At 40.9% G+C, this 22,284-nt stretch overlaps 2 protein-coding genes across 4 annotated transcripts; one reads left to right on the top strand and one right to left on the bottom strand.

Annotated features, from left to right (window-relative positions):
- Window positions 1-1,800: 1,800 nt before the first annotated feature.
- On the bottom strand, window positions 1,801-9,041 carry LOC134645223 (sex comb on midleg-like protein 4). Of its 3 annotated transcripts, XM_063498574.1 has the most exons (9): window positions 8,857-9,041; window positions 7,060-7,125; window positions 5,983-6,219; window positions 5,450-5,579; window positions 5,099-5,299; window positions 4,761-4,922; window positions 4,447-4,665; window positions 4,204-4,349; window positions 1,801-4,117 (listed from the first exon to the last, which is right to left on the bottom strand). In XM_063498574.1, exons 2-9 carry the CDS (start codon window positions 7,060-7,062, stop codon window positions 3,992-3,994), a joined length of 1,224 nt encoding a protein of 407 aa, XP_063354644.1. In that variant the 5' UTR covers window positions 7,063-7,125; window positions 8,857-9,041; the 3' UTR covers window positions 1,801-3,991. The 3 variants fall into 3 exon arrangements, with proteins under 3 accessions (XP_063354644.1, XP_063354646.1, XP_063354645.1); XM_063498576.1 differs by lacking the exon at window positions 7,060-7,125; XM_063498575.1 differs by lacking the exons at window positions 7,060-7,125; window positions 8,857-9,041 and adding an exon at window positions 6,572-6,761.
- On the top strand, window positions 8,486-19,664 carry afg1la (AFG1 like ATPase a). Its single transcript, XM_063498573.1, has 13 exons — window positions 8,486-8,699; window positions 9,048-9,253; window positions 11,122-11,173; window positions 11,272-11,373; window positions 12,586-12,716; window positions 12,810-12,909; window positions 14,942-15,000; window positions 15,100-15,182; window positions 15,284-15,354; window positions 15,448-15,548; window positions 16,294-16,434; window positions 16,524-16,634; window positions 18,634-19,664. Exons 1-13 carry the CDS (start codon window positions 8,573-8,575, stop codon window positions 18,769-18,771), a joined length of 1,422 nt encoding a protein of 473 aa, XP_063354643.1. The 5' UTR covers window positions 8,486-8,572; the 3' UTR covers window positions 18,772-19,664.
- The last annotated feature ends 2,620 nt before the right edge of the window (window positions 19,665-22,284 follow it).

Below are 22,284 nucleotides of genomic sequence, written 5' to 3'. Positions count from 1 at the left end.
GACCACAAGCCAAATCAAAGTGTAAAATTCATTATTTTTTAAAAAAAATTATTTTTAATATGTTTGCACTTTTGTTGTTTAAAGCCCTTCACGTTGATCCTAAATACACGATTTACCCTTACTTACTAGCTGTTTCCCTTGGGTATGTTCAAATGCGTCCCCAAGGTGACATTTGGTTTAGTTTTAAAGCCTCCTCATTACCTTTGGGAGACAAAATCCTGAAGTACTCAATTAAAGACCGATTATTACCATTTTCTTTCTTTTTTTTCCTCAAAAATAATGCCAAGCTTGTCTTAAAAGTATGAAAAGAACCCACACATCTTGTCCATACTGACTGTGGCTTTAAGGCTGAAGCGACTCCAAATTTCTCACAGTCCTCTTTCTGTGAAAAACTGCCCCATCTCTTAAGGTGGTGGTGGGGGGGCTTCCATCCATGTAAGCTAGTGAGTGTGAATCTAACCTTTCACGTCTCCATGGTGATTAAAAAGTCTAGGTTTGGCATTTAATTTCTTCCTTTTAGAGTTGCGGGGGATTATGCACATCCTCACACACACAGACACACACCCACTCACACAGAGCACAAATTCAGTTGACCATGAATGTGGCCAAAGTTTTAAATAATGGGGTCAGTGTATGTTCAAATAATCCCTGTGCACCAGAAGCTTAGGCTTCGGAGTTCTCCATGTACTTTTTTTCTATTCTTGGATGTGTATCGTGTAAAAGACAGGAGGTATCCCTCTAGATGCGAGCACAAAGCTGCTGTACAAACCTTCTGTCAGGGGAAAGTTGCCTTAAAGGGAGAGGAGCTGGCTGGTTTCAGACAGTGGATGTACCCAGGCAAAGAAGGGTTATTCTCAAATGTGAGTAATGTTTAGCTACTCTACCAGAGCCCAAGATTTGTATTTTTTTTTTTAAATGGAGCTGGAAATTAGCATAAGAGGTCCACTTTAATATCTAGGTCCTTCTCACCTGATTACAACAGCCTGTGACATAATCTTTTTTTAATCACTTCAGGAGATAAACATGGTGCAAGTTCCAGAGCAAATGTGTCTTTACTTAGAATTTAGACCAGATAATAAGTCAGGGAAAAAATAGCCACAAGCAGAGGAGAAAGTGAGGATTAATATTTTTATAGCACTTATTTTTGACTTATTATAATATCCCAGAACATAATGGCCGCTTGAAAGAGAACCAGCAGCGTGCACAAAACCAGGGCCTTGAAACTGACGCAGCTGAATGGAGTTTAGTCATTGTTACCTGCATTATTAACATCTACTTTTTCTGCTGTGATGTCAAAAAGTCTTCAGTGAATTATTAAAGCCCTCCATAAAATCATTTTCTTTTACTTACAGTAAAAGTCATTTCATTCCAAATTAGCTGTGATATAAGTCTCAAAGACCTGAAAAATCCTTTGAATTATAAGGTATAAATTTGACCAGAATTACATGATATACTGTGTTATTTTTTAAATATTCTATTCTGCAGTTGGTAAACCTATTTATGATTCACGGAGACCCCTTGAGAGCCCTGCAGAGAAACCTGGAAGCTCCCTGTACACCTGTTTGAGAGGCACAGATATAGGTCACCTTTGTTAAATCATGTGTGTTGAAGAGCAGACGAGGCTTCCAGCCAAAATAATTCTCAGATGTGTGGACCCAGATTTAAACCGCCACCTATTCAGGATGATTGGGTGCTGTAAAAAAAAATTAATGCTAACTGTTGTTCTACAAGCCAAAGGCAACCAGCCCCTTCGAATATTGTGTTACAATAACTCTAACATCACCTCCGGTTATTTGACTTCTTAATTTAATGCTCACATACAATACAGCATACACATATGTTTTCCTTTACATCTCACAAACACAAAAGCAAACAGTTGAATACGCTGATAACTTTTAGCACCGGTATAGAGCACTGATCCACTCAGCTTTCTCTAAAAGTCTTATTCATAGTGACTTTCAAAATAAAACAGCTTAGTTTGATCTCACTAGGCATGGCTTACATGGAATATCTTTACAGCAGCATTCACTTACAAAGGTTAATTGATTAAAAAAGGATGCATACTGTACACCAAAAGTGGTATACAAAAGCAATATTATCTTATATACCCATTTACATGGCCTTTTGGGTTTTCTCAGTATAACATTTAAGTGTTTCATGTGTTCTGACAACTTGTGTATCAACACTGATGCTCAATAAAAACATAGAAACATATAATTTAAAAAAAATGTTCTTATGACTGTACATAAAGAGGCTATGGAGATAGGCGGCGTGTAACAATCTTGCATATTAAAACATTAATCTATCACGTTCACAAAGCTCTCGCTTTTCTTTATATGTGTATGTACAAGAGAGCTGCTGTCCTTCTGTGTAGGCTATTGTTCTGTTTTTGTTAGGCTGTACTGTTTTTAATATGAAAATTATAATTAAAAAAAAGAAAGGGAAATTCAATGGGAACATTACTTTTTCGTCATACAGTAATGTGAAAAAATAGTATCAAAAATGATTTTCTAAATCTCTCAATCAAAAAGCGACGTAGTCTTTAATGCACCGTTTTTTTAAATACACTCGTAGATATGTTTTTTCAGCTTGGTGAACGAGAAAACGAGATCTGATAGTGACATTTGACAAAATGAGACTTTCTTAAGGTATAAAGTGTTTTCTGTTATACATTGCTTGTCTGATGACGGATATACTGTATATATAATCTGCAGCAGACAGATGTTCTGCCAATGAAGGTTTGTGAGACAAAAGTTGGCGTTATTTTAATGATTACAAATATGTTATATAATGTGTATGAAGGATGTATTCCACAATATGATGGGTTTAGATCAAACTTTATGCCAGACATAAGACAAGAGGAAGGGATGAATCGTAATTCTGGGAAACTTAGCAAAACACTCATTTCTGCTCTGTAAGCCAATAGCAAGGGAGTAAGCAGTCCAGGTCTGAGGTGCACCAGTTCAAAGTCAAAATGTTCGAGTCTCTCTGCCCCCGAGTATTTTATAATCAGTATGAGGTGGTTGGGTGTAGTGCACAATGGATGCAGCGACTGAATCGTCAGCTCCTCTTGGCTTTATTTACCTTTACACAGTGTTTGCTTATTATTTAGTTGTCTGGCTATTTTGGGTCAATCTTATAGCATAGTGCAGTGGTTTACGCAGTCACCTAACAACTTAAAGATCCCCAGTTTAATCCTGGAAGGAGACACAAATCCCTTAGGTGCCTTAGGATGTCAGAAAGGGAATCTGGTGTAAAAAACAAACATGTGGAGACCCCTTGTGAATAAGGGAGTAGCTGAAAGTAGCTTCTTCTGTTCGTAGCGTCATTTTTTGCCACTACAGATTTGAGTGAAGAGTCTCTCAACAACCCATTTATACTTCATCTGCTCAGCACTAAAGGGCTGACAGTCAGAATTAGGAGCCCAACAGTGAACAAAAAGGAGCACCTAGCATTTTAGGAGGTGGTGGAGACCAAAACTGGAGTTAAAAGATTTAAGTTGACCTGAATATGGTGACCATAAAAATAACTCCAAATGAATAATAAGTTTATTAAATGATGCTCATTATCATGTTTGATATAGAAACTTTAAAGAAAAAATCAATATAATGCAGATTTTTACGATGTAAGAACCAAACTAATCTGTGATACTAGTTAATCAACCTAACGTTTACAGGATTTAGATGGATACGGTCTTGTGGTGTGACCTTGCTAATGTTAAAGTGCTAAAGTTACCAACAAATACCTTTATGATAGAGATAAATGAAAGACTGAAACAATACAGTTATTCAGTAATTCATATAACCAATTTGCTTTTATACTTTTGGGGCAGATAAGGAACAGATGCACCTTACTTCCGGGGACTCTAAATGAAGTGGCACACCTCATGACTCTACTTTCTTCCCATTGGCTGACAGACCTGCCTTCCCCAGATGTGACCTTCCTCAAATATTCTGCTGGATTTAAGAGGTTAATAAACTGTAGTCAGTTTTCAGAACTTAGTCTGCTTAAGCTTGTCGATGTGGTAGCAAAGCTTCAAGGCCGGCCCCAGCTTGAGTCCGAGGTACTTCATGATCATGTCGCTCTTTAAGAGTAACAAAGCATTTCCATCTATCTCCTGTGAAAGGCAGAGGAAGACGGTGTGAAACTCAGTGAGGACCTGAGGTTTAGTCTAGCCAGGTAAATCAGCAGTATAACACTTACATGTTTCCTAAAGACATCTGCGTGAGGACCTAGAGCCTGGGGATCTGCATCCCTGATGAACCATACAACATCTTCCACAGACCAGGTGGATGGGTCTTTATTGGGCGGAGCTTTAGACTCCTGCGATTCTGAAGACACATTATAACCTCAAGAAAGAACAAATGAAAGATGGAGAGTTACTTTTGTACCTTAGAAAAATAAAGGCCACATCAATGCTTGATTTATCTTGTAATGGTGTCATACCTGTCCTGTTGCTCTCCGGGAACGTGTTTGGGCTGGTGGATGACTGCCTGCACATGGAGGCTGAGCCATTAGAGAACTGCTGTGAAGAGCGAAACCCGTAGGTGGACTTTGGTGAGTAGGACGAACTTATGGAGCTGAAAGCAGAATCGCCAGGGTCAACGGAGTAGCGTTTGCCATCTGACTGGTCTAAATGGTAGTCATCAGCCATTGATGTTTCAGCTAAAGAGATGATGGAGACTTCTGTTAGTGATAAAAATTCCCCACAGATTCAAAGTATTTGTTTATATTAGTTAAGGAACTTAATTTGGAAGTACCATCTGACTGGTAGGAGCCACCGCTGTGCTGTGTAATGGGCTGATCACTGAAAAGGTTTTCACAGTGCAAGCTGCGACAGAGCTTCTTCAGAAAACGAAGCACATAGTCGATGCTGTTCACCACGGGGAGGCTCAGAAGATGCTGCTTCCCATCAAATGTGGCTGGAAGAGCAAAACAGAAGACCACTTGAAATGCAGCTTAGACAAAAGCTTCTTATAAGTCAGACAATGAAACCTTTAATATTCTTTTTTCTCTCTCAGTAACACCTTAGGGAGTGTGCTAAAGAAGCTATTAAACAAACAGATAACAACACCTGAAGGGGGTCTTTGTACAACACCTGATATTTTTTCTCCTCCGTAGCCTTGCGTGAGGAGAGTGAACACCGTTTTCTGCTGGAAAGCACTGTCGATGCAGCCCTGAACGGCCTGCTGAAGCACCACAGAGGGTCTGTCGGGCCCAAAGTGATCGGGAAGCTGTTGGATCTTCTTCCTGTCCAGGTTGGGCCCAGTGTTGGCCTGCTTGTTGATGTAGATACAGACTGGAAAACACAAATGGAGAAAACGAAGGAAAGGAGAAATAGCAGAAAAACATAAGGGAAAAAAAGAGATCATATGCCTTTTTGTCTTTAAGCTAACAGAGAAGCACTTTAAAGCTTCTTAAGTGGGATTAACAGCGTATTGTATTTTACCTGTGAGCACCTGGGGCGTGGCAGAGTGGGGGATGGTGGCAGCATCCTGAGGAATGGAGCTCATATCGGGCTCTGGGGTGCTGCTGGGTGGAGAAATAGCCAGTGGTGTCATCACCATCCTGGGTTTGAGCTGGAGAGGAAGAAGGGGGTTTTGTTATGTTATATGTTTGTTATGTTATATTGCTATGTCTGTTTTGGAAATATCATTTATTTATGCACACTAAATCATGCAGGGAGGTTTAGGATTGTTTAACACTGTAGTTTTCATGCTTTGGCCTGTATGAAAAGAAAACAAATGTGCTGATAATAATGTCCTCTTTAGGCTAAAAAATAATTCCATAACACAACAGAACAAAGCCTCACAGATGTTAACTCCAACTCTGTTTATGCTGGGATCCCACAAAATCTGAAGGGCATGGAGTCTCCCTGTCTGTGTACACATGTATTTTTAAACACACTGCACCCACACACACTACAACTCATCCACCAGCCCCCCCTTCCCCTTTCCCATCCCCTTCCCCATCCTGGCTGACCTTGAAGCCCGGCTTTCTCCCCCTCTTCTTGGGCACTTTGAGTGGAGGGAGCGATTCAGGGTAGCGATTAGGAAAATCCATCTTGGCGACATTGCGGAGCGGAGGTCTCCCTCTCTTCCTGCCCGGTATCTTCCCCGCCTGGCTGGGGATGAAGGAGGGAGCCACTGCAGCTGATTGCATCTCACCGTTGTTGCCGTCTGATTTCTGTGCCGTCACTGCAGGTACGCTCATTTGTAGCTGGACACAAAGGAAACAATGAGTGAGCTCAAACAAGGGCAAGGGAAACGCATTGAAAACATGCACTTTAGTTGCACATCAATACTCCTCTGTAGCCGCTGCATACTAGAGTGCAGCATTAGCATGAATTCAGAGGAAGCAGACGCAATTGGCAAAGGTGTACCAACAGTAACATCCAAACACTAGGAGACTGCAGAAAAGCAATGTGCTGAGAGAAACAGCATTTAGCTGAGCACCATAATAATCACACAATACACAAAGGCAGCCATGCATGTGCCGTGGTGGAAACAGCACCTCCATCCTGCACTCATAACACACTAATGAACCTGAGAGAGGGAGGGGTGACTATTACCTGCTATCTTCTATTGTGAAAGCCCACAACCTTTTGTTTTAAATCCCAGGAGCCTAAAGGCAACTACAAAGTTAAATCCCATGCAGTGCAGGAAAAGCCATCTTGCTTTTTTGCCCCCTTAGTCTCCCTTTGGTTAACACACCGCTGCTGCTGCTGCTGCTGCTGCTGCTGCTGTGCTGCTGCTCCTGGGCACACAGGCTGCAGACATCTCATTAGACTAATGCATTCAGCAGTGGCAGAGGGAGGGGGGGAAATTGACTTCACCATGGCTACCCAGCTATGAATTACCATTATCATGACAGCTTCCAGCCTATTCTTAAAATAAGAGAAAGGAAACAAGAAGCAGCTACTAAATAAAAGAACCCCCCCCTCGCAGCAGCACAACTAACCGGAAAGAAGCCATTTGCAATGCCTCCAAATGTATTTTGAAGAGATTTGTGAAAGGATGCAGCATGTAAACAAACAATAACCGGTCAGCAGGCACTCACCATCCAAAGCAGATGTGAAGATGTGGAGTATCCCTACGCTCCGTGCTGTGGTTCCTATATTTTCTTCTGCTACCAGTAGCAGAGCACAGATCTCAGAGCAAGGCGGATTCCACTGTAATACTGTATATATGTCTGTGTGCTTGTGTGTGTGTGTGTGTGTGTGTGTGTGTGTGTGTACAACAGAGACAGACAGAGAGCGAGTGACAGTGTGTGTGTGCATTAAAGAGACAGAGAGACGGAGAGAGAGGGAGAAGTGCTCCTCTGTTGTCATGGCAACAAGCCTGTAAGCCCTGACAGTTGTCTGCCATGTTTTGTCTGCAACCCAGGCTCAGTGCTTCGGAGGCACAATTAGACCCAAGACACATTTGCATCTGTCAGTTGATATAAAAATTAAATATCTGTTATTTATTTATTTATTTTTAACACGATTCTTTATTTTTGTGTTTCAGCGTTATTGTGAGCTTTTAAATTGTTTATACTTAAATTATATTTAGATCTTTGGTGAACTGTTGATAAATTCATCAACCTATAACGACTATCAAAATGATCATCTTAGTTATGTTCTTAAGTAAAAATGACCCAGATTATAAAAAAATGTTTTAAAAATTCCTGCTTCGAGCTTTCCAGATGAGAGGAATCAGGGCTTTTCTTTGTTATGCATGAGAGCACGCTGAATATATTTGGGCTTTCTGTTTGTAAAAACAACACGAGGGAGCTGCTGGAGCTGCAGGAAATCAGACCCATTTTTTTTACTATTACTTATGATATTTTACAGTGAATAAAATAAATAGCTGCTGTCCAAAATAATCATGTTAACATTAAAATCTTATTGTGAAAATATGAAGATTTTACAGAATTCCATGTGGATTTTTGCTGTGAAGATCGCATGTTTTATCATTTTGTGTTTCAAATGTATTACTCATTAATTTGAATAACGCATTTTTTTTTTTTACTTCGGGTGGGCGAAGAAAGACTATATCTAGCATTAATTTACCCCCTACAGTCATACAGTGAAGTCAATGATACTGCTGCACTTGATATTACAGTCACAGAGGACAAATCAGGTGTGCGTGCAGCCGTGAGATTTAGGCAAATTAGTTTTTTTTAATTATTCAAGAAATTATCTAGCAATACATTTTTAAATTAAGTAATTATCCCTAACTACACACAATTTCCCAGAGCTGAAAGTGATGCTTTTAGAGGTCTTCTTTTGCCTGACTACTAGCCGAAACCCCAGAGATGTATTAAGTGTATAACATTCTGAAGTGGCAACACGCAATAATAATATAGCCTTTGAAAATGTATTTTTAGGAGGCAATAGCACATTTACTACCCATAATTAAAATACAATATTATTTTAGTTACGTTTTTCGTATTTATTTGTATACGGACAGTATATAATGAAAGGTGCTGTTAAATAATCTGGCATGGTGAATTGTCGCCTCCTGTTGGCCGAAAAGCGACTGAAAATGTCATTGCTAATAAAGTTTGATTGACAAAATTTGAATCCAAGATGGCGGCGCGCGTACCGCTGTCTATGAAGATGTCACCCTCAGCTTCTTTGGGCTTTAGGCTTCTTTTTAAAGAGCAACATTCCTCCGGAAAGCTGCTGAAATCTCTCAGAGAGTTCCACAGAAGAGGTGAGGTTTGTTTTCAGCCAGTTTAGACTGCTTAAAGTAACCGTCCGCGGCTCTAATCATAACCTTGTCCTACTTTTAATTAACATAGTTGGTTAGTGTACGCTTTTCCACGTTAACCTGGCATAATGCATATTTTTGAGGTTTTGTACAAACTTACCTTGTTATGCGTGTCGGTTTTATCCTGCCCTTTGAGCTGTCAGAGTCGTTACCCGCTAATTCTTCCTATTCGCCCACCAGAGCAACGTTATCGTTACTGTCCGAATCACCCAGAAATCGTTTTCGTAGTGGTCTAAAAGATTTGCGGAGAGCTAACCTGTCGGTAACGTGCGTGTTGTTACGGTTTTTAAGGCTACTCTGTGAAAGTCCGGCAGGCGGAGGAGGAGAGCGGTGTTAGCGCCGCCAGCTTCAGCGGCCCCCTGGATCACTACACCGGACTGATCAGAGATGGGACGCTGCGGGAGGATGAGCACCAGAAAGCGGTGCTGCAGAAACTGGACCAGCTGCACAAAACTCTGAGAGGATACAGCAACACCCCGACATCCATCTTCTCCAGGGTAGGTAGAAGCACGCCCCAACTTATGTTATTATTATTAATATTAACGGAATATTAGTGCAGAGCAACGTGGTTTATAATGTTGGCAATATTAGAGATTAATCTTTACATTTGTCCAGATTTACTCAGCCTTTAACTTGGTTATCATCCAAATTATAAAGTGTTTTTGCATCACAGAGTATCACAAAGGTTTTGGAGTAATAAAATGCTGTTATTGTGTAGCATTCACACTCCAATGAATGGGGCATCTTGCATAAGGATACTTAGGTATTCAGACCTAAGGTACTCAGGTGGGTGGCTGTAGTGGAGGGAGGGTTAGCACTGTTCCCTCACAGCAAGAAGGTCCTGGCTTTGAATCCACCATCTTGCCAGAGCCCTTCTGTGTGGGGTTTGCATGTTCTCCCTGTGTCTGTGTATCTTTTCTCTGGGTACTTCGGTTTCCTCCCACAGTCAAGAGACTTAGCGGGGTTAGGTTAACCAGTAATTCTAAATTGTTCATAGGTGTGCATGTGAGTGGTAGCTCACATGTGTTAGCCCTGTGCTCAACTATGGCAGCTGGGGTAGGCCACAACCCTGAATTGGATAAGTGAAAGAGGATGGATGGATTATATATACAGGGGTCCTTTTGGTCATGTTACCTACCATAAATTTCATAAAGTTTCCCTATTTCCTGTCCATCCATCCATTTTCTGCTTATTCAATTCAGGCACTGGAGCCAGTCCCACTTGACACTGGTGTACCCGGAGAGAAGCCGTTTGAGCACATGAAAACTGTGTCTTACAATAATATGTGCCTTGAGGTGACTGCTGTTTTGATTTGGTGCAATATAAATAACACTGCATTAAACTGAAAAGGCCCCAGGGTACAAAAGTGCTAACAGCTAAACCACTGTGCTGCCCTACATGTGACCGTTTCACGTTCAAAAACATTAACACAGAAAGTCCAGTGTTAATGATGACGTGTGAAACGTGGTTTTTCAGTTTACCACTTTGTCTTCATCTTCTTCTGTTGCTCCTCCAGTTAGAGGTTGCCAGAGCAGATCATCTGCCTAAATCTCACCCTGCTCCTAGCATCTTCTTCTGTCACACCAACCCTCTGCATCCATCTTTTCTGTGGTCATCCTCTTTTCCTCCTGCCTTAAAACTCCATATTCAACATCCTTCATCCCATATATCCACTGTCCCTCCTCTGCAAGTGTCCAAAATATCTCAGCCTCTCCTCTCTAACTTTGTCTTCAAACTGCTCAACCTGAACTGCCCCTCTGATGTACTCTTTCTAGTCCAGCTTGTCCATCCTGGTCACTCTAATTGAAAATCTGAACATATTCAACTCTGCCAGCTCCAGCTTAGCCTCCTGTCTTTTTAGTCAGTACCACTGTCTCCAAACAATATATCACTAAAAGTGTCACAACCATCTTGTAAAACTTCCCTTGCGCTCTTGCTCCTTCTGTCACAAATCACCCCCGACACTCATGTCAGCCCACTCCACCCTGCCTGTGCCCTGTTTTTCACTTTTTTCAGGTTACCACTGTGTCACATACATCTGAGGAACGTAAGAGCGGCTCTCTTTCATGCTTTATCTTCTTTGCTGATAATTTCAGCAGCATCCCTTTTTAAAATTTGCCTCTACAGTGTTTCTCTTATCTTCTTACTCAGTCTCATCAGCTGTAGGCTTTGTTGACATAACTTGCGCTCTTACTGAGTGTGATTCCTTCAACAAAAAAAGCCTGTGTATTTGGCATGCTTTGTTCAGGTCACACTTTAAAAAAAGGAATTAGTGAAAGATTCCTAAATAATTTGCCATCTATTTGTCTATATTAGTTTATAATGATGCTTTTTGCTCATTTTTACTTGTCTCTGCATCTTTTAGTTTTTCACAAAACCAAAGCCTCCCAAAGGTTACTACATCTACGGTGATGTTGGTAAGCCATGGAACTCACAGAGTTGCATATCTCAATGTAATGAAATTAAGATTTGTTCCTAACTCAGAAGATCTTTTTTGTTTGTTTGTTTGTTTCAGGCACGGGGAAAACGATGGTCATGGACATGTTTTATTCTTATGTGGAGACTGAGAACAAAAAGAGGGTTCATTTCCATGGTTTTATGTTGGACGTGCATAAAAGTGAGTACAGTTGTTAGTTAAGCTGCATTTAAGAGAAAAAGCGGGGGGGTGAGCTGTGTTTATCAATGCAACTTTGGACTTTCTCTGCTTCTAGTGAACATGTGGGGGAAGATAAGGTGTCTTTGTTTTATTGACAAAAAGAAATACTGGAGAGAAACTGAGTTTTGTTCCAGATAAATCAAGTCTCTTGTATCTGTGCCGTAAAAGAAGAATGCAAATATACATTTTTTTCTACATCAGTACATAATCCATCTGGATATATTATATTTACTCAAATCCACTTGTCACTAATGGTAAAATCTCTAGCATGAGACACAGTTTTTTTTTTTTTAAATTTATTTCTCTGTGATTTAATTTGTGGAGATTCAAAACATTTAGCTTTGAAATACTGCAGTATTTCGTCCAGTGTAAGCAGTACTTCACATACAGTCATGTGAAACAAAAGATTTAAGAGGACTCTAAGTACAACCTTACTGCTTCCATAGCAATTAAGAGGGTAAGTAGCAAATCAAACTCAGCATATCAGCACAAACACCTCATAACAACTGTAAACACAGCGGTGGAGAGGTGATTATTTGAGCTTGCTTTACAGCCACAGGACCTGGGCACTGAGCTCATTAAGCCGACCGTGAATTCCTCTTTATAACAAAGTATTTTAGAGTCAAATGTGAGGCCATCTGTCCAACAGCTAAAGCTTGGTCCAAACTGGGCCATAAAATAGGACAGTGATCCCAAGAACACCAGGAAATCTACAACAGAACAGCTGAAGAAGACAAGAATCAGTGTTGTAATGATCCAGACCTCACGCTAACTGAAATATTGTGGTGGGACATTAAGAGGGTTGTGAATGAACAAAAAACCCCACAAACCTCAATGAACTAAACATATGTCGTAAAGAGGAGGGCGCAAAATTCCTGCACAACGATGTGAGAGAAAGTTGTGCAGAAACAATTATTTAATAATGGCAACTTTGTCCAATATCCTGTGCAGACAGCCATATAGAAGAGAAAGAGTCTTGTGCAAAACAATATATATTACTCTATCTATTGCATGCTTATTATACATAAAATATCTAATATTATAATGTTGTAAGAATGTGGTAGTTTGCATTTTCCACTTGGTTTTTCTGGGATCTTATTGGGTTCACTTATATTTGTCTATTCTTATAGACTTACAATTAACAGTAACTGCATTTATCTTTTCAATCTACAGGGATTCATCGGCTGAAACAGAGTATGCCAAAAAGGAAAGCAGGAAAAATGGCCAAGTCTTATGATCCCATTGCTCCGGTTGCAGAGGAAATCAGTGAAGAGGCTTGTCTGTTGTGCTTCGATGAGTTTCAGGTACTTTTAAATCATCTTGTAAAAAAATGTTTAGTCTCTATAGCATGTAACCTCATGTAACAATCATGTTGTTGTGCTTTACCCACATTTCAGGTCACTGATATTGCAGACGCCATGATTCTCAAGCAGCTTTTTGAGAATCTGTTTCTAAACGGTGTTGTTGTTGTGGCTACTTCTAATCGTCCGCCTGAAGGTAAGTAATGTCTAGTGTAATATGATTATAATTGTGTTCTTAACACGGCTTAAAACTCCTTTGGTTTACATAAAAAACAAGTTATGCCTTTAAAGCACAATCCTATGGGATTGTAATCATAAATGTATAAGCTATAATCACATTCAGGAAATTATTCATCATGTTAAAGTAAACATGTGCATACATCATTTGACAAAAACAACTGCAATAAATATTGTGTTACAGTGGCCCCTCGCTATAACGCGGTTCACCTTTCGCGGCCTCACTATTTCACTGATTTTTTTTTTTTCTTTTTGTGCAATTTTGCATGCTTTTTTTTGTTGTTGTTGTTACAGCGCATTGTGTTCTGTGTCCTGATTGGCTGTAGACTATTGTCAATCAATCTCGTGCCCTGTCTCCTGTCCAGTACAGAATGCGTTCAACTTGTCAAATTTACATAAATCTTCGATCGCTAGCAGTGTGACTCTGAAATGCTGTACTGTATGTTTCTAAGTTTTCTCCCCAACAAACACAACAATGTCGATGAAACGTTTTGCGCCGTCAAAGGCACCTGCAGTAGCACCCAAAAGGTAGAGGAAGATGCTAACCATCGCATGAAAAGTAGGACTTCTGGACATGCTTAAGGAAGGTAGAAGTTACCGTATTTTTTGGATTATAAGGCACATTAGGCGAAACCAAACAGTCAGATAAGTCAAACTTTACTCAACTCATCCTTCTTACTTCCTCCGCTTCCGTACCACTGATTCATTAATGTTGAATTCTCTCACAGCTGCTCTATTCCCATGTTCTGGACCTGAAAACAGGGTTTGAGCTTTGGTTTCATTCTATAATACTGGACTTATTTTTCTACGAAGGTTTGAACTTTGAGGGTGTTTAAGCAAGTGAAAAAAGTGTGAAAATCTTCATGCCTGTCTGGGAAAAGTGTATAAAGTGTGTAGTGAGGAGGTTTTACAGCCTTAAAACATCTAGAATAATTGTAAAATATAAAGTTGGCTACTTCGCAAATTTCACCTATTGCGGGTTATTTTTAGAACGTAACTCCCGGGATAAACGAGGAACCACTGTATTTAAAATTTGTAGCATCAGTTATACTATATCAAACTGTTATTTATCTTACTCGTTCATCATTTGTTTGAAAAGGGTCATTTTACCTCACTTCGCCCTCCTTTTAAGCCAGCTTGCTTCTTACTGGCTGACCCTTACAGCAGGTGGGCCGGGCAGTTTTGTGGCTAAATCCATAATGTTAGGAGCCTGAATCGATGATGTTACGAGTATCTGCTCACACTGACACCACAGAGAGCCAAGAGTAAAAAGAAACTGTTGTAAACTGAGAGTGTTTTAACCCACAGGGGTTAATTTTACATCCAGTGACCTCAATATCCGATTTAAATTGTAACAGTATAGAGTATACACTCACCAAGCACTTTATTAGGTACACCTTGGTAGTACGAGGTTGGAAAGAACTGCTTTAATTCTTCGTGGTATAGATCCAACAAGGTGCTGGAAATATTCCTCAGAGGCTTTGTTCCATGTCGACGTGATGGCGTCAGAAATGCTCTTCTCCACACCTTCGTTGTAACAAGTGGTTATTTGAGTTTCCTGTCACATTAAAGCAGTCTGGCCACTTTCCTGTGACCTGAGTAATCTCTGAGTCAATGAGGCATTTTCAAACACTGAATTTGCTCATTCCATATTTTCTTTTTTTGGACCATTCTCTGTAAACCCTAGAGATGATTGTGTGGGAATATCCCAGTAGACCAGCAGTTTCTTAAATAGACTAGCCTGTCTGGCACCAACAACCACACCACATTCATAGTCGCTTAAGTCCCCCCTCTTCTTCATTCTGACGCTTGGTTTGAACATGATCAGGTCATCTTGACCACGTTTACAAGCTTAAATGTGATTTGAGTGTACAAATTACAGAAAACAAGAAAGAGGCATAATCGGTCTTCTGTAACACTTTGAAAGCCATTTAGATGTATGCCAGATAACAGCAAATGTGACAATGATTTCTTGCTTTCTGTTTCCTCAGACTTGTATAAAAACGGCCTGCAGAGAGCCAACTTTGTGCCTTTTATTGCAGTGTTGCAGGTAAAAAAAAAAAAAAAAGTCAAGTCATCTTTTGCTGCTGAGGCTACCAAATGTGACATCACAGTATTTATCTGTAAACTGTTTGTTTTCCTCCTGCAGAAATATTGCCATACTCTTCGCCTGGACTCTGGGATTGACTACCGCAAACAGAATAGACCCTCATCTGGAAAACTCTACTTCCTGTAAGAAATGCTCATTGTAAAACAAGACAGGGGGATGATTTTGTTTTGTGTGGTTTGCACTGTTTTTCCTATTTAATGTTTCCCTGTTACATCCGTTGCAGTTCCAGTGAACCTGATGCAGAAACGACCCTCGATAAAATGTTTGACGAGCTGGCTTTTAAACAGAATGACAGTAAGTCTGCTTTCAAAATGGCACTCTGTCACTGCAGCATTTTACTGATGACCCGCTCATTATATAAAGTACTGAACATAATGTTTTCTGCAGTAACACGACCAAGAGTTCTGAACGTCCACAACAGAAAAGTCCGCCTGAACAAAGCGTGCGGGACCATTGCAGACTGTACGTTTGAGGAGCTTTGTGATAGAGTGAGTCTCTTTTACAGACACACTGTGTGATGGAAGATATGTTATAATTACTGTTTGTCATTTTTTTATTTTTAGATTATGTGGTATGTCAGGTTTAATATGGGAGAAAAAGTGGTTTGCTTTATTTTATGGCACAAGTTGGGCTTGTTTTGACTTTGTATCAGAAGTCTCTTATTAAAAAGGGAAATCAAAGGTATGCTCAACCACAAGAGTGCAGTATTTTTTTGTTTTGTTTTTTTTTTCCTTCAAATTTGCAAACTACTCGCTACAATCTTGAGCTACTGGTTTCCCATTGCTAGTAAAAACGTGCAGATGCGTGTGTTTTCAGAGTTGCAGTATGACTGGTTTTCTGCATACTGATGACAAAGTCCTGCTGCAAAGCCCTCGAAGACTTGTTATCAGATATTTACTGCACCAGTTTTTATTGCTTTAACGTCACTTCAAATAAATTCAGATGTATTTTATTTTATGTACCTCTCCCTGCATTTTAGTCTAGTTGGTTTCCTTCACAATGATGGGAAATGAAAGGAGTCTGTTTAAACGACTGACTCGCTTTTGGTTCTGCTTATGCTCAAGAGAAAGAAAATGACTAATACAAAGCAGCAGAGTCGGAAGTTTCTAGTAAATATTTTATGCAAAGTGTGGTTTGGTGAAAAACTTATGGAAATGAAAAAATGACTCAAACCAGTGCGGGAAGTCTTGCTTGTGGACACCTCATACATATGTTTGAATATAAATGTTCCAGCCTTTAGGAGCAAGTGACTACCTAGAGATATCCAGGCTGTTTGACACAGTCTTCATTCGACACATTCCTCTGCTGACCGTGAACAAAAAAACTCAAGCCAGGCGGCTCATTACGCTTGTGGATGCCCTCTATGAACACAAGGTACGATTCCTTCATTTGTTTGTATGCACATTAAATCTGCGCTAAAACACCAAACACGGGAATTTAACACTAAATTTGTCTCATTTCAGGTACGTGTGGTGATCCTCGCAGATCACCCGCTGGAGGATATTTTTGTACAAGACGGGGATCACAGTCACGACGAGGGCCACATCCTGATGGATGACCTGGGGCTGAAAAGGGTAAGCTGTGACTCTGTTTCCACAGAGAAACCAGATTTGGGTAATTTTGGTGGTAAACACAGATGATTAAGGCCCCTGTGGCCTACGGCTGACAGTAAATGAAACCCAGAGCACACAGCTAACAGTAAGTCAGCACATACTGTGTAAACTGTAAGAATCATTTTAACCAGTATATCAGTTTGTGCCTAAATCCTTTTTTTATTAGGAAAAATACAAGTCCATCCTTGAGGTGTATCAGTAACATAAAATAGTGGAAATTAATGTGTACATTTTTGTGTGAAATGTCATTTAAAACAGAATTTGCGAATCTCATAAACCCAAATCGTATTCACAGTAAAACATAAAACTCTAAAATGTTTAAACTGACACATTTTATTATTTCCTAAAAATTATTACCTCATGTTGAATTTTATGGCAGCAGCATGTCTCAAACAGGTTGCCACGGGGATGACAAAAGGCTGTAAAAGTGGGCGATACTAAAAAGAACGCTGGAAGGAACATTTGCAGCTAATTATGTTTATTAGCAACACGTCAGTAACATGACTGAGTATAAAAAGTGCGTGTTAGAAAGGCAGTTTCTCAAAAGTAAAGATGGGCAGAGATTCACATAAAATTTGCGAAAAAACCCCCCCACAAATTGTAGAAAAATTCAGAATAATGACCTTCAATGTAAAATTATCAAGGGTTTGAGTATCTCATTATCTAACGTACATAATGTCATCAAGTGATTCAGAGAATTTGGAGAGATCTCCATTTGTAAGAGACGAGGCTAAAAATCAGCTCAATTCAGTTTTATTTGTATAGCACCAAATCACAACAGCAGCCACCTCAAGGTGCTTAAATTATAGAGTAAAGACCCTTCAGTAATACATAGAAAACCCCAACAATCAAGTGAACCCCCTTGGTGACAGTGGGAATGAAAAACCAGGCTGAGGGAGGGGCAGCCATGTGCCATGACCATTTGGAGGTTGATGGTACAGTTTTGTATCAATGTTGGATGCTTATGATCTTCAGGGCCCTAAGGCATATGCTCCCATCTAAACACTGTCTTTTTTAAGAAATTGCCTCGTCTATTTCAGCAACACAGTACTTGCCCACAAGGACCAAAGGGCTCTATAGCAGCTCAAATCGCATATAAGACAACATATCTCTCCCAAAAGTCCAGCAGCTGGACTCCTCGGTTCCCAGATGTTTGCAAACTGTTGTTAAAAGAAGAGAGATTGCTACACAGTGATAAACATGGCGCCGTCGCATCAGATTCAAAATGAGTTCTTTTTTCTTCACACTGAACATTTTCATTGTTTAAACCTTTGATATGGTTGATTTGCTCTATTGTGAATAAAATGTTGGTTTATGAGATTTGCAAACTTAACTTTAGGTTTGTAAAAGTTAAGTAGCTTAGTCAAGAATTAAAAGCATTTAAGACTACAGGTTGTTTTTTTCCTGTGTCAGAAGAGAGATGAAGCATGTTACCATAGAAACAGTGTTTCTATTTGGGTAAAAATTAACTTTAAATTTATCTATTCAAGTTAGTGGATCCACAGATTGTATTTTTCACTTAATTTCATGAAAATCCAGTTTTCAAACTTTTGGAACATCTAATTTGGAAACTATTAAACCTGTAAATACAACACTGAACACCAATAAAAGCAAAAGATCTACGTAAAATCATGTTAAATCATCACATGTAATGGCAAATTTTTCTCGTTTTATAATTCTGATTCATTTTCTGCTTGTCTGAGTTTTCCAAAGTTATTTAAGCCAAAAAAGAATAAGACAAATGATATAGGAGTTTGAGGGCACTGAAATCTGAGTGTAATAATAGAATAATCTGTGTGAACATGTAAAGATGAAAGATCTGAGAGTGAGGAGGTTGTATCGTTTTATTAGACTGCCACCATTTGATTAATGGCTTTTTCCCCCCCAAAGTCGTGTGTGTTGCCATACAGACTGGGCTTCCCCTGTCTCAGTAAACTGTAACATGTCCAATGTCTAACAGGAAGAAGCCAGCAGTCTGTCCATCTTCAGCGGCGAAGAGGAAAAATTTGCCTTCCAAAGGACCGTGTCCCGACTCACAGAGATGCAGACAGAAGAATATTGGCTGGAGGGGGACAGAAGCATGAAATCACAGGCGTAACATTTAGAAAGGAAACAGTGTTACCAAACTTGGTGCTCCTTAATCTGCACTCCTCGCTGCCTGTAACAGCCCAGAACTGAACACTACTACTCCTCATCATCATCTTATGCAGCACAAACCCAGTGGGACTCCTCATCTGTGCGTGTCTGCAAATGTAGTGCAGAGTATTTATTCTTATCTAATCATTTTATTGTGACATTGCACTTTAAGGAGGATTTATAAGATGAACTTTGAGTTATTGCTTTTAACTTGGTGCCATTTTGAGGTCCAACTTCACTTTTTTTTTATGTGTGGGAAATCAGCTGGACGACTTTTGGAAAAGTAATCCAAAAGGACTTTCATGAAGATTTAAGGGACATTTTAATCGGATCTATTTTAAGATACACTACGGTTTGAAAATGAAATGAGTTGTATATGATCTTAACACGTCTAAATACAATGGCAGCAGACTGGTTTGGAGATTTGCAGCCATGTGTTTATTCGAGTTGTGATTTATTTAGCCTGTGCATGTGAAATGTTTATCTCAGAAAGCTTTGCAGATGCTGCAGAGAATGAATGGCACCATCTGACTCTTCATCAGTGTCTTCATTCTCCAGACGGAAAAAGAAAAGCAAACCATGTCAGCTGAATATCACTTATATGGCACAATAGCTTTGTACATCTGTCCCCACAAATGAAACCGTTTCAGTGTTGGCGTAGGTTGATATTTAACTGCTTTCTGCGTGCATTCATCCTCTGTTTATTTAAATACAATAATGCACACAGCCTTACAGAAACAAAGACTGCACTGTGTGGGAAGTGAAAGTGAGAAGAAAAAAAACTACAGGAGTATATCTCCTGTACAAACAAAAGCGTTACCAATGCAAGCACACAGTTTTTTTTCTGCAAAAATTAGATCTCATGTCCTTTTTTAATCAGCATTTCACTGATTCATTTTGAACGTGACAGTGAGGTTAGCAATAACAATACTCCTGATAAGATTTAATGCTCATATGAAAACAAAGTATTGTACAGTGAGTCATTCAAACACAGTTTCATCGTGTCATGTTATTCTATTTACGTAAATATACTGGCGACAACTTTATTCGGTGCATCTTGCCTAGTACTGGGTTGGACCCCCTGTGACATTAATTAAACAAGGTGCTGGACACATCCCTCAGAGATTTTGACATGATACAATCACACAGTTACTGCTGATTTCTTGGCTGCACATTCATAATATGAATATCCAATTCCATCACATCCCAAAGTGCTCTATTGGATTGAGATCTGGTGACTGGGGAGTGCAGTGAACATCACTGTCATGATCAAGAAACCAGTTTGAGATAATCTGAGCATCATAAGTTGGGTACATTGTGCTCATTTGTTACTAGGGGCCAAAGTGTGCCAAAATGGAACCATTACACCACCAGCAAACATTTTGAGTTCCCAGAAGCAAGTGATTTACAGCTCTCTGTCACATGTGAAACTTGGGCCTAAATTTAATTTTTGGTGCCCCAAATTAACTCTAACAAAAACTTAAGGTTATGTATATAACCCCGGTTCTCTGAGTAGCATGAGTGAGTGTCTCACTATGGGGAACGCCTCCTGCGTGACCTCATCAGAAGCTCAAATACCATTACGCCAGCCTTTACAGGCTGGCTAGGTGACGCCCATGTCAGGAGGGGCTAGTGCCTCCCTATATAATAGCCTGACATAGCGTCAGATGTCATTCAAAACAAGCCCACCTCTTCCTCGCTTCCATAGCAAGGAGGGCGGTCTGGTGAGACACTCACTCATGCTACTCAGAGAACCGGGGTTATATACATAACCTTAAGTTCTCTTTCATAGCATTCGTTTCGTGTCTCACTATGGGAGAAATACTGACTCCCGGATTGCCAGACATGCCTGTTAAGAAGACAACTGTCCCCAACAGCACCTCACAGGTGAGAAGCCCCCACCTGGGAAGAACCTGCACTGAGGACTGAATGCGCTAGGTTAGGCGCCGTCACATCTAACCTGTAAAACCTAGCAAATGTGTGAGGTGAGGTCCAGCATGCAGCCGCACACACCTCCTGAATCGAAACTCCCCTAAAGAGAGCCCATGAGGTTGCCAGACCTCTAGTGGAATGCGCACGTAAGCCAGCAGGGGGCTGAAGGCCCCTGCTAGTATAGGCCAGGGCAATCCCTCCCACTATCCAATGGGAGAGGCGCTGTTTAGACACCGGCTTTCCCATATGTGGTTTAGCCCAGGACACGAACAGCTGGTCACTTTGTCTGACACTCTGGGTTCGGTCCATGTAAATGCGCAGAGCACGGACTGGACACAAGGTATGCAGCCGCTGTTGCTCCTCTGAGGAGAAAGGCGGTGGGCAAAAAGCCGGCAGTTCTATAGGGGAACATGTGCCGACCACCTTCGGGACGAAGGCAGGGTTGAGCCGCATACTGACCCTCGTATTATCCGAGGAGAACTGAATGCATGACTGATGCACTGAGAGAGCGTGGATCTCTCCCACACGTTTAGCAGAAGCTAAGGCAATTAATAGAGCCGTCTTCAAGGACAGAAATTTTAACTCAACCTGTTCCAGGGGTTCAAATGGGCAACAGGAGAGCGCAGCCAATACTGTGGGAAGGTCCCACGATGGAGCCAACGGCCTAGATGTAGGCAATTTACGCCGTGCACCCTTCATGAAACGGCATATTAAGGGATGCTGGCCAACAGTCCTCCCCTCAAAACCAATATGGCAGGCCGAAATCGCCGCCAAATACACCTTAATGGTGGAGAAGGCTTTACCCTTATCAATCAGGGCCTGAAGAAATGACAGAATCACAGCCACAGAGCACTGAAAAGGGATGGTCTGTGATTCTACACACCAGCTTTCAAACAGACGCCACTTGTGCTCATATAGCGTCCTAGTGGACGATGCTCTAGAACACTGAATAGTATCGATAACACTATGAGGGAGCCCCACTGTGTTCAGGTTAAACCACTCACGGGCCAAGCCCATAGAGCTAGCCTCTCTGGGTGGGGGTGGAATATTTCCCCCTGTGCCTGAGACAGGAGGTCTCTGCGTAGTGGTAACGGCCAAGGTGGGCCGCACAGCTGCTGAAAAATCTCCGCCAGCCAGTGCTTCCCTGGCCAGTGCGGGGCTATCAGGATCATATAGTGACTTCTCTCCCTCACTCTGGCCAGAGTTGGAGAAATGAGGGCCACTGGGGGAAAAGCATAGAGAAGGGTTCTCGGCCACTCGTGAGCCAGAGCATCCACCCCGAGTGGAGCTCTCTGATCGTGCAGCGAGTAAAATAGGGGACACTGAGCATTCTCCCTGGATGCATAAACGTCCACGGTCGCCTGGCCGAATTGCAGCCAGATCTGCTTCACCACTTCTGGGTGAAGCTTCCAGTCCCCATACAGCGGGTTGCCCCTGGAGAGAAGATCTGCTCCAAAGTTCAAGATCCCCGGCACGTGAGTCGCTCTCAGTGACAGCAGGTGGACACTGCTCCAGACTATCAGTCTGTGTGCCAGTGTGTGTA

Source organism: Pelmatolapia mariae, linkage group LG16_19 (genome assembly GCF_036321145.2).
Source record: "Pelmatolapia mariae isolate MD_Pm_ZW linkage group LG16_19, Pm_UMD_F_2, whole genome shotgun sequence".
In the NCBI taxonomy this organism is placed as follows: domain Eukaryota; kingdom Metazoa; phylum Chordata; class Actinopteri; order Cichliformes; family Cichlidae; genus Pelmatolapia; species Pelmatolapia mariae.
This window is presented reverse-complemented; position numbering and strand designations above follow the sequence as displayed.

What these genes read in the sequence shown, in the direction of transcription:
- LOC134645223 (XM_063498574.1), bottom strand. An exon ending in CGGAGGAGAAAAAATATCAG is followed by an intron (nt 4,923 to 5,098) that starts GTGTTGTACAAA and finishes TTGCTCTTCCAG; the next exon opens with CCACATTTGATGGGAAGCAG. An exon ending in CCCGGAGAGCAACAGGACAG is followed by an intron (nt 4,350 to 4,446) that starts GTATGACACCAT and finishes TTCTTTCTTGAG; the next exon opens with GTTATAATGTGTCTTCAGAA.
- afg1la (XM_063498573.1), top strand. Translation starts at nt 8,573, where the DNA reads ATGGCGGCGCGCGTACCGCTGTCTATGAAGATGTCACCCTCAGCTTCT. An exon ending in TGTGCTTCGATGAGTTTCAG is followed by an intron (nt 12,717 to 12,809) that starts GTACTTTTAAAT and finishes CCCACATTTCAG; the next exon opens with GTCACTGATATTGCAGACGC. An exon ending in TTGAGGAGCTTTGTGATAGA is followed by an intron (nt 15,549 to 16,293) that starts GTGAGTCTCTTT and finishes TAAATGTTCCAG; the next exon opens with CCTTTAGGAGCAAGTGACTA.